The sequence below is a fragment of the Carcharhinus amblyrhynchos genome, chromosome 5 (genome assembly GCF_965287045.1).
Source record: "Carcharhinus amblyrhynchos chromosome 5, sCarAmb.v2.hapA, whole genome shotgun sequence".
Taxonomy (NCBI): domain Eukaryota; kingdom Metazoa; phylum Chordata; class Chondrichthyes; order Carcharhiniformes; family Carcharhinidae; genus Carcharhinus; species Carcharhinus amblyrhynchos.
The window spans coordinates 102,471,963-102,484,163 of NC_137328.1; the positions used below are offsets into that span (position 1 = coordinate 102,471,963).

A 12,201-nucleotide genomic window follows, 5' to 3' on the forward strand; every position below is an offset into this window, starting at 1 on the left:
AGCAAGGGCATGCAGAGTGGGCAGGAAAAGACTCATTTTAAATATGGACAAGAAAGCTGAATGCTGGAGATGAGGTGGGTGTGATTGCCCTTGAAATAAAGGCAGCATTTGGTCGAGTATGGCATCAAGGACCCCTGGCTAAACTGGAGTAAATATGAATCAGTGGGAATACTATCTGCTGGTTGGAGTCATACCTGGCACAAAGGAAGGTGCTATCGAGGTTGGAGGTCAGTCATCTCAACTCCAAGATATCAATGCACAAGTTCCACAGGATAGTGTCCTAAGCCCAACCATCTTCAGTTGCTTCACCAATGACCTTCTTTCCACCATAAGGCCAGAAATGGGGATGTTAGCTGATGAATGTTCAGTGACATTCATGACTCCTCAGGTACTGAAGCAGTTCATGTCCAAATGCAGCAAGACCTGGACAATGTCCAGGCCTGGGCTGACAAGTGGCAAGTAACATTTGTGCCACACAAGTGTCAGGCAATGACCATCTCCAACAAGAAAGAATCTAACCGTCACATCTTGACATTCAATGGCATTACCATCACGGAATCCCCATTGTCAATGTCCGGGGGTTACCGTCGAGCAGAAACTGAAATGGGTTTAGCCATACAACCACTGTGGCTACCAGAGCAGGATAGGAATTCTGTGGTGAGTATCTCACTTCCTGACCCAACTGACCTCCAAAGCCTGTCTATTATCTACAAGGCACAAGTCAGGAGCATAATGGAATAATCTCCACTTGCTTGGATGAGTGCAGCTCCAACAACACTCAAGAAGCTCGACACCATCAGTACAAAGCAGGCCACTTGATTGCTACCCCTTCCTTAAACATTCAATCCCTCCATCACCAATGAACAATGGCAGCTGTGTGTACCATCTACAAGATACACTGCAGGAACTCATCAAGATTCCTTAAGCAGCACGTTCCAAACCGATGACCACCACCATCCGGAAGGACAAGAGAGCGGATAGCTGGGAACACCACTGCCTAGAAGTTCCCTTCCAATTCATTCACCATCCTGACTCGGAATTGTATTTGCTGTTTCTTCCCTGTCACTGGGTCAGCATCCTAGACCTCTCTCCCTACCAGCAATGTGGCTGTATCTACACCCAAGGGACTGCAGTGGTTCAAGAGGCAGCTCACCACCAGCTGATGGGTAATAAATAGGCCTAGTCAGTGATACCCACATCGCATAAATGATTTTTTTTTAAAAAAGTGGAGCTAAGGCCGCAATTGGATCTGCTGTGATTTTATTGAATAATGGCAGACTACGCTCAAAGGACCAAATGGCTTACGAGTCACACCTTAAAGAATCATAAAAACAAAATACTGCTAATATTGAAATTCTGAAATAAATTTGAATGCTGAGGAGGTCAGGTAGCATCTGTGGTGAGAACAAAACAGTTGATGGTTTAAGTTTCAATCACTTCGTTAATCATGAGTTCTGATATTACTAAAGAGAAGTGCATTGTATGCTCACCTCATCAACCTCTTCTCGTGAGACGATCCTTTCATCACAAACATAAGTCTAGTGAATCTTCTCTGAATTTTTTCCAATGCAAGTATATCCCTTCTTAGGGAGACCAAAACTGTACATAGTACTCCAGGTGGGGTCTCATCAATGTCTGTACAGTTGTAACAAGTCTTCCCTACTTGCATGCTCTATCCCCCTTGCAATCAAGGCTAACATTCCACTTGCCTCTCTTATTGCTTGTTGTTCCTGTATACCAGGTTTTTGTGATTCATGTTCAAGGCCAACCAGATTCCTGCGTACTCCAATATTCTGCAGTCTCTCTCCATTTGAATGACATTCTGCTTTTCTATTTTTCCTACCAAAGTGGACAACCTCTGGCTTTTCCACATTATGCTCCATCTGCCAATTTTTTGCCCACTCACCTAATATCTGTATCTCTTTGCAGACTATTTGTATTTTCACAACTAGCTTTAATACCAAATTTGGCTACAATGCAGCTGGTCCCTTCATCCAAATCAATTAATTTAAATCTTAAATAGCTGGACTCAGCACTGATCCTGGTGACATCCCACTAGTTTACAGTTTGTGAACCTGAAAATGACCCATTTGTCCTGACTCTTTGTTTCCTGTTCTTAGACAATTCTATATCCATACTAATGTATCAGACTCAATATCGTGCACTATTATCTTGTGCAGTATGGGGAGGCGATGGTCCAGTGGTATTATTGCTGGACTATTAATCCAGGAACTCGGCTAATGTTTTGGGGAGCTGGGTTTGAATCCCACCATGGCAGATGGTGCAATTTGAATTCAATTTAACAAAACACATCAGAAATTAAGAGTTTGCTGATGGCTATGAAACTATTGTCAATTATCGGGGGAAAAAACCCATCTGGTTCACTAATGTCCTTTAGAGAAGGAAATCTGCCGTCCTTATCTGGTCTGGCCTACACGTGACTCCAGAACCACAGCATTGTGGTTGACTCTCAACTGCCCTTCAAGGGCAACTCGGGATGGATAACAAATGTTGGCCAGCCAATGACGCCCATGTCCCAAGAATGAATTTTAAAAAGTCTTTTATGTAGCACCCTTAAGAAATCCAAATAGACTGTGCCTACTAGTTCCTCTTTTGCCACCTTAAAACTATGCACCCTGATTATCGACCCTTCAGGCATTGGAAGCAGTTTTTCCTTATGTATTGTAACCCTTCAAAATTTAAAATCCTTAGGTTTAATCCTTAATGCACAGAAGCAAGAAGACAATCAACCTGGAGAATGCATGTTCCAAAGCCTATCACATTGCATGTGTTTATTCAGAGTTGAATGTTTCTTTTTCCAGTTGGCTAGGTGGTGTTATGTTGAATTCTCTACTACTGGGGTATCCCTAAGATCACATATCACAGCCAGCTGCCAGGGAACACAAGTCTTTATTGCAGGTCTTACGCACCCCACACTCCAAATTCAACTGGACAGCCCCAAGCAGATCACCCCACAATCGGGGTCATGTGATCTGTCCCCTTAAAGGAACTATGTCCCAACGTAATGGGTTACATCTCCAGATCAAACAAAATGGTGGCTATTAACACTGCAGTTTACTAACTTATTTTGGTGAACTGTGGAATTTGTAGCATCACCACCCTAATGCTTGTAGTTTTCCTTGTAATTAGGGAATTAGGCTGGAACTGCCTGTGGAACTTTTTATCAGTATGTTATACCTGAAATTGTGCCAATTTGTCTGTTTTGTAGAATCCTTGCAGTGCAGAAGAAGGCTATTCAGTCCATTGAGTCGGCACTGACCGCAATCTCACCCAGGCCCTATCCCCATAACCCCATGCATTTACCCTAACTAGCTTTCCTGACATTAAGGGGCAACTTAATCACCAATCCACCTAACCTGCACATCTTTGGACTGTGGGAGGAAACTGGAGCACCTGGAGGAAACCCACGCAGACATGGGGAAAACGTGCAAACTCCACACAGACCGTGACCCGAGGCTGAGAATTGAACCCGGTTCCCTGGTGCTCTGAGGCAGCAGTGCTAACCACTGTGCTGCCCAGTGTTTGTTTGTACCCAAGTTTTCTGCCAAGGTCATTAACATATGCTAGATTGTAAAAACAAGTGAAAATCAATAGAACCCCAAAGAAAGTGGGAAATCACAACACACTTAAATATGAAACATTCAAATATGAAAATAAGACTGAAAATCTTATAATCAGCATTCATGTGCGTTAGTCATAACACATTTAAGAATATGTGGAAGCTTTTTAATTTTCAATGTGACTGTTAACATGAAACATATTTGCAACACTTTCATTTAAGTTTCCGCGATCACTTTTTCTAGGTAGTCTCAAAAAGACCAATTAGTCTTTTAATGTAAATATACTGGCGCATTGAAATTGGGAGTGCTCAGAGGCCAGAATTAGATGCGCCAGAGATCTCAGAAGGGGTGGGACTGGAGGAGATTACAGAAATAAGGACAGATGTGGCTATCGAGGGATTTTAAAGTTGAAAATTTTAAACAAAAACAGAAAAGTGGAATATCTCAGCAGGTCTGATAGCATCTTTGGAGACGGAATGGAGTCAGTGTTTCTAGTCAGGAACAAGACTCAAAATGTTGGCCCTGTTCTTTCACATTCCAACATCTGTAGCAATCTACTTTTATGAACGTTTTTTAAATCAAGGAATCACTTAACTGCGAGCCAGTGTTAGTCAGTGCGCATAAGGTGATAGGTAATTGGATCTTGTTGCAAGGAAGGAAGGGCAGCACGCTGGCACAGTGGTTAGCACTGCTCGCAGCATCGGGGACCTAGGTTCAATTCCCAGCTTGGGTCGCTGTCTGTGTGGAGGCTGCACATTCTCCCTGTGTCTGCATGGGTTTCCTCCCACAGTCCAAAAGACATGCTGGTTAGATGCATTGGTCATGCTAGATTCTCCTTCAGCGTACCAGAGTGTGGCGACTGGAAATTTTCACAGTAACTTCAATGCGATGTAGATGTAAGCTTGCTTGTGACACGAATAAATAAGCTTAAGATGCAGTCAGCAGAGATTGGATAACCTGTAATTTATAGTGGGTAGAATGTGGAAGGCCAGCACTGAGCATGTTGGAATAGTCAAGTCCAAGGTTTAAGAGGCATGGTTGAGTGTCCCTGCCTCTGCTCATCTGCTGCTGAAACAATGTTATGAAGGTGGAAGTAAGAAAGAGTAGCAGTTCTGCAGTAATATTTTTAGAAGGAACAAAGAATTGTACGTTTTGCCATTCCATTGTGGTTCAATGATTTCAGTAAACGTGGGGGGGGCGAGGTTGCCAATTAATAGCCACTGCAACAGATTTTGGATGTTCTTTAAATGGCAGTAGAAACAATTGTTCTTACTGTAAATATGTAAGATTTCACACTAATCACTTCTGTTTTTACTGTAAATAGCATTACTGTTTAATTTTGACCCTGAGTCATAATGGGACTGATGAAAAACTGCAGTAAGTGAAACTAAAGCAAGTTATTTAGCAGGTGCCTGTAGAATTGAAAACATTTTCGTGTATTTCTACTTTTTCTTCTCGCCCTAGAGACAAAGTTATACTTGGTTGGTTCTTCACTGAATGGCTTTGGCACTCGTTACAGTGATGCAGACCTGTGTCTGGTATTGAAAGAAGAGCCGGTATGTTTATTTTAATGTTAAGTTTAGCTTTTTTGCCAACTATTACTATATCTCGAAAATTGCTTTATCGAGAAAATTATTACTATATCTATTATTACTATATTATTACTGTATCTAGAAAATTATTTAAAGGCAGTTTTTTAATGTTCTTGCAGATCAATCAAAGAAGTGAAGCATGTCACATACTCAGTTTAGTTCAACAACTTTTCTACAGACTATGTAAGTCACTCTTCAAAGTTATTATGCTGTTAGTGTTATAATGTGTAGAAGCTTGGTGGTGTGTAAGAAAAGCAAATAAAGGGATACTGCAATGAGATAAGCATTTGCCCACGCAAAAGTACCTATGTGGACTGAACTGCTTGGACTGAACATCCCATTTCTATGGGTTTGAACCCATATCCCCAGAGCATTAACCCTGAGCCAGGTTGCCCTGATGTGGAGATGCCGGTGTTGGACTGAGGTAAAGCACACAGAAATCCCACACAACACCAGTTTAAAGTCCAAACAGGTTTATTTGAGGCTTTTGCTACAAATAAACCTGTTTGGACTTTAAACTAGTGTTGTGGGATTTCCCAGTTTTGCCCACCAGAGAATTTGTAGATGATGTGCAAAGGGATCATATCCAGGAGCTGCTGGAGAAAGTGCAGTTAGACAGTAGTTAAAAATATTTTCTGAAGATAGATTCAATTTTAAATATTCATATTTTGGATATGAAGACAAATTTTCTACCCACAGCAGTATATGCAATATGAATTTTCACCAATTTAATATTTTCCCCTTTAATCAGTTGGGGTGGGGAAGACTTAATGAATTACAGGGTCCTTTTGTACTGTAAATGTCTATGAATCTAGGTGGTCGGTGCAAGAAGAGAAAATAAGCAAAACACCCTTCCAAATATTACTTAGTACGTAGCAGAATTTGGCCAAGGAACTAGTCACCACCACATTGCATTTAAACAAAAATCATTTCATGTGATGTGACATCGCTGGCAAGCCACCATTTCTTGCCACCTCTGATTGCCCTAGAACTGAATCGCCTGCTAGGCCACTTCAGAGGTCAGTTAAATGTCAACCCCATTGTTGTTGATCTGGAGTCACGTAGGCCAGACCAGGTAAGGATGGCAGATTGGTGAGCTTGATTGGGTTTTTACGACAATCACTGATCCCCATAACTCAGACTAGCCTACAGTTGCCGTGATGGGGCTTGAACGCATGTCCCCAGAGCATTAATCCTGAGCCTCTGGATCACTGGTCCAGTGTTGCCCTGATGTGGAGATGCCAGCGTTGGACTGGGGTAAACACAATAAGAAGTCTGACAACACCAGGTTTAAGTCTGGAGACAATACACATCTGTTTAACCTGTGATCAGTGCTCCTTCCACTCACATTGTTGGCCATTTTAAGACTTGAATAGCAAGTTAGGTGTAAAGATTAGCATTCTAATCAGTAATCTGTAAACTGTCTGTGCTTTATATGCTCTGTCTGAGGCCAGAACTCTCCATTCACCTGACAAAGAGGTTAACCTTGAAAGCTTGTAAGCTTACTATCAAATGAATCGGTTGGACTTAAACCTGGTGTTGTCAGACTTCTTACTGTGTTGCCCACCAGAGAGTTCGTGGATAATGTGCATGATCCCAAAAAGGGATCATATCTGGGAGCTGCTGGAGAAAGTGCAGCTAGACAGTAGTTAAAAATATTTTCTGAAGATAGATTCAACTTTTAAATTTTATTTGCAGCTTACATTGACAGACCTCAACTGATCCGAGCAAAAGTGCCAATAGTAAAATTCAGGGATAAAGTCAGGTAGGTGATTGAGTTTTTTTCTGAGAGCCATTCCATCATCGTAGTGATGCTGATTTTTGCCTTCTAAATTTGCACTCGAGCTGCTATGATAAATGATGGTATTTAACTTTGGAACTAATTCACTGCTGTCATTTTTTAAAACGGTTTTTATAATTGTTTGCCAGGTTTGTTAAATTGGCTTGAACAAGACATTTTTTTAAGATAACATTGTTTATTTGTGTTCTTTTGTTGTAATGTTGAGAATTTGATAGAACTTGCTTGATTTTTGAAATAGAGTTTTCATTTTATTGACTTTTGTACTCCTGAATAAGATGCTTCAAGAGTTGATAACTGGTTTGGATGATAGAAATCTGGATTTACACTTAAATTCTATAAAACATTAGAAAAAAGACTGATCATTTTTGGGCTGAAGGCTAAAATGTAATTATAGAACTGAAGTGTTGATTTAAGCTGAAACCACAGCCTTCAAAAACAAGATTGAACCTGGGTGACTAATTAATTGCATTGGAATGCATTACAGCATTGTCTGGTTCATACTTCACCCATCATCTAAAACAGTATTTGGTCTTTTTAATGGACCCATTACAGCATTGCTGATAAATCCTTCCTCCTCTTTTTGACCTCTAACTGAAATACCCCTAACATCCATGGGAGAAACATCCAAGAGTATTTCCTTCAGGAAGTTTGCTAAGTTTTTTTTCCTCATACCCACACTATAAACCTTTTTTTTCCTATTGTTTATATCAATTGGAACAGAAAACTGTAGTTAACATAAAAATCTGCAGTTCTTTAAAGTAATTGGAATCAAAATTCAAGTGTTCCCATCTTTAATGGAAGGCACATTCACATTTCAGCTTGAAAAATTACCTTCTAGTGACTAGTCCTAGTTTTATAGACCATTTGACCCCTTGTTTTTGTGATTCCTCATTACTAGAGTAATGATAACCTTATCTTACCACTCTGCACTGTAGTAATATTCTTATGTTTTTCTCTGCTGCAAATGTTTATTCTCTTTTTCTCTATAGAAAAAATAAAAATGCCTCAATCTCAGTCACCTCCTTATTCAAAGCTTTTCATTATCTAATAATGTTCCAAAGCATGACTCCTAATCTTATCCTTATTAAAGCTTTCTGAAGTTCTGTGTATACCCTTTGTATTTAGAATAACGAGTCTTTTAAACATAAGTTTTTTTTCCTGTCGTATCTTAGGTTATGCTTTTTCCAAATATTTACTAGTAAAGCCTCAAAATAACTACAGATTTCCTATAAAGCTGGTAATCTTAACTATTGAGTAATTTTCTGAGCATTTATAAATTACAATTATGGATTTGCTTAAACTATATTTAAGTCATCAGGAATCTGTTGAACCAAGTGCATTTCAAAAGTAAATGTAGGAGTTTAATTGTCAGTTTTTTTTGCATTTTCAGTGGTGTGGAATTTGACTTGAATGTAAATAATGTTGTGGGAATAAGAAATACATTCCTGCTGAGAAGCTATGCATATAGTAAGTACTCGACCTATTAATCTATATCATGCTATCCTCTTGCTATCAAAGCACCAAACCTTCATTAAGTTACATGAAATATTCCAAAAAAACACGCTAGCTTTTTTTCTTGGTATCCTTATGACGCTTTTAGGATACCCAACAAAATATACCAAGATAGTTACTGTTCTTCCCTCAAATTAAAATGTTACTAGCCACTGAGATATAATTGAAATGTTCAATTAAAACTATGAAAATTATTTTGCACAGTCATTTTGGTGGTTTGAGACGTTTATACAGGTTGATGAGATTTATTAATCTGGATAAATTTTACCTCGTATTTAAATTTAAGAAGTTTTGGATAGTTTTGTCTAAGATTAGCTTAAATATGTGAATGGTAAACATGATGCCTTATAAGCATCTTGTGGGTGTGATGCACTGTAATGTTGGTCTCTCTCCCTCCTGCTCAAAACTTCTCACAGCGGAAAAAAAGAGATTTGTCGGTAATACCTTTTTTGATTGCAGAATATTCCACAAACAGCAATTTGATACTGACCAGATATTCTGGTTTGTGATGTTGATTGTGTTATAAATATTGGCCAGGACACCAGGAATAACAATAAGACAAAATGTGCCTGGAAACTATGTCATAAGTCAAAACATTTTAAACTGGAACTGATTCTCCATAAGAACAATATTAAAAATATGGATCCATGGGGCAAGGCATTATTTTTACAGCAAATCCCAGCCTTGGGGGGGAGATTGAGAGTGGCAGAGGAACTTATCGGGTGGTGGGCGTAGGTCAACCAGATGGGAAGTCAGGGTTGGGGGTGAGGTGAGGAGATGGTCTAGGGATTGCAGGCCTAGGGTTTATCACTGATTGGAAGCCGTAGTGAGGCCTAGATCAGGGGAGATTTAGGTTTATTTGGAGATGTTCTTGTTGGACGCCGTGTGGACTCTGGGGGGGGTTGCGTGGGCATATAGTGATGGGAGGGTGTCTTTGGGCAGCACGGTGGCACATACTACCTCACAGCATCAGGGACCCAGGTTCAATTCCTGGCTTGGGTCACTGTCTGTGCGGAGTATGCACGTTTTCTCCATGTCTGCGTGTGTTTCCTCTGAATGCTCTGGTTTCCCCTTTCAGTCCAAAAAATGTGTTGGTAAAGTGCATTGGCCATCCTAAATTCTTCCTCAATGTACCCAAATAGGATCCGGAATGTGGTGACTAGGGAATTTTCATAGTAACTTTATTGCACTGTGAACTTAAGCCTACTTGTGACACTAATAAACAAACGTTAAAACTTTAAACTTTGTGTGATGGTGGTTTTTCAGGCAGTTATATGGATCCAGGGGTGTGAAGACACTTAGCCCCTGAAACTGCAATTCCTGTTGCAACTACTTCTGGCAGAACTTTGCTGTGCATTATTTGGCTTCAGTATTTTGCTGACTGTAAATATGTTTGCAGTTCAAAAGTAATAATCTTGGAAAAGTGGCTAAGGTGCTGAATAAATGACTGGTTTTTTTAATGGTTCTAATAATTTCTCTTTGTTTTGAATGATTTGGTTAAATCTTATGAGGAAATGACTTTTTTGAAACTGAAATACAGTTGATAAACACTAAGGTGGAGAGAGTTGATTCCCTGTGAAATTATTTTTCATGCACCACGATATTTTGTATTCCAAGTATCACAGAACCTAAGCCATTTGTGAAGTGGGCTGCTTACACTGTGTTGCTGTACGTTAGTACAGTTGCAAGTTTTCGACTTTTCTTCGAACGTTCAGCTATTTTATGCAACATTTAAATTCTTTTGAGCAATCTTGAATTCTATCCTTGGGCTTGCTAAAACTGCTTCTAATGAGATCCTTTATACCTCCGAATAGTGATATAGTTTTCAGCTATGATAATGTGTAACATTATTTTGATAAGAACATTATTTGGTAAGAACTGTTTCTGGTATTTTCAATTCCTTTTTATTAGCGTTGCCCACTAGAGGTCAGTGTTGACCCCTTGAACAAATTTTCATGCCAGGCAACTGCCGTTAACTTCCATTATATCCGATCTATACTAATATACATAGAACATTACAGTGCAGCACAGGCCCTTCGGCCCTCTGTTACGCTGACCAGTGGAACGAATCTAATGACACTCTAACCTAAACTATTCCAATGTTATCTATATGCCTATCCAATGACCATTTGAACGCCCTTAAAGTTGGCGAGTCCACAACTGCTGCAGGCAGGGCAGTCCATGCCCTTTCTACCATCTGAGTAAAGAACCTACCTCTGACATCCATCCTATCATTATCACCCCTCAATTTAAAGCTATGTCCCCTCATGTTAGCCATCTTCTGTATATACTTCTGTCTTGTCGTGAATAACCACTTAATACTACAAATATTTTTGAAATACTCTGTACTGTCATGTTTTTGACTTAAATATGAAATCTCATTCAAAATAAACAGCAACAATGCCATCAAAAATTGACACATACAAATGGATCAGTTTGCTGCTGGTCTGCTTTCAGTTTTGCACACCAAACATCAGCCGCAAGCCTTTGCCTCTACAGGCATATATTTAACTCCTGAGTGATTCTGCGTGAATTTAAAATGAGGTCTTCACACATTTTTTGAATGGTTTTTTAACTGTGCTAGTAGACATAGGTTCAGAATATTCTGACAGTATTTAAAGCAGTTTGGATTGTTAATTGGAAGTTAGCGTATCTCTAAATGTTCTTTTAATTGGTGATGCTTTGGATAATTAATTGAAATTGGAACCTTTCCAAATAATTCTCAGGAATTTATATAGTATTTACAGCCAGACCATCCAGTCCAACGGGTCCATTTATTTAAATGCATTTATCGTTTGACTAAAATCTAAATGACAAATTATGTTTTGGAATGTTGCATATAACTCATTTTGAGATGTGGCTCATGAGGAACGGGTAACTTTGCACCAAGGTTTTCCACCCTTGGTGGCGTTCCCACTTGGCCGGAATTCTTCCATCCATCCTGCCCGCTTCTGGAATTTTAGCAGGGGGTTGCGGAGAATGTGAAACGCCAGTGACAGTCGGGTGGGAATTTCTGGCTTTTAGACCACAAAGCCAGAGAATTCCACCCATTGTGTCTGGGTCTGTTGTGGATTAATTGATATGAATTGATTACAATGATTAGTCGACGACTCCACTATCATACGTGACTGCCAGGATAATGCAAAGTAAGATAGATGGACTTTTGATACTTTTTTTGTCCAGCAGTAATTGTGCTACTATTATATTTGCATGTTCAGAAAGATTTAGAGATAATTAAAACCACTTGGGTAGTTAACTTATCATCCATGCCTTAAAAATTCTAATATTCTGTCAAGTAAATCCTCCTGAAGGAGTTATTATTTCTTTATGCAGTTGAGAGTCGTGTTCGTCCCCTTGTGCTGGTTGTGAAAAAGTGGGCACGTTACCATGGAATAAATGATGCTAGTCGTGGCACATTGAGTAGTTACTCTTTGGTACTGATGGTGTTGCACTATCTACAAAGTAAGTGTATCTTTGTGATATCTATATAATTTTATAATTTACAGGCCCTTCATGATGCAATGCATATGTGTGTCAGTATCTGCTTGGAGTTTTCCTAGTCAGTCTTCAATGACATTGAGAAAATACAGTGGAAATTTTAAAATCTTGAAATGAAAACTTTAGGCTTGACTCTATATCCGAAGGCTGACAATATAGATTTTCATGGTGATGTCGTGGCCAGGCATTTCTTTATTACTTGAATTTAAAATAAGCA

At 39.4% G+C, this 12,201-nt stretch overlaps 1 protein-coding gene across 1 annotated transcript in view; it reads left to right on the top strand.

The window, feature by feature from the left end:
* The window catches only part of tent2 (terminal nucleotidyltransferase 2), a 78,266-nt gene that overhangs the window by 23,693 nt on the left and 42,372 nt on the right, over positions 1-12,201 (top strand). Inside the window, exons 6-10 of the mRNA XM_080189347.1 lie at positions 5,046-5,137; positions 5,293-5,356; positions 6,872-6,938; positions 8,365-8,441; positions 11,820-11,948. Of these exons, the coding sequence (XP_080045473.1) occupies positions 5,046-5,137; positions 5,293-5,356; positions 6,872-6,938; positions 8,365-8,441; positions 11,820-11,948 (429 nt within the window). The remainder of the gene's footprint in view (positions 1-5,045; positions 5,138-5,292; positions 5,357-6,871; positions 6,939-8,364; positions 8,442-11,819; positions 11,949-12,201) is intronic.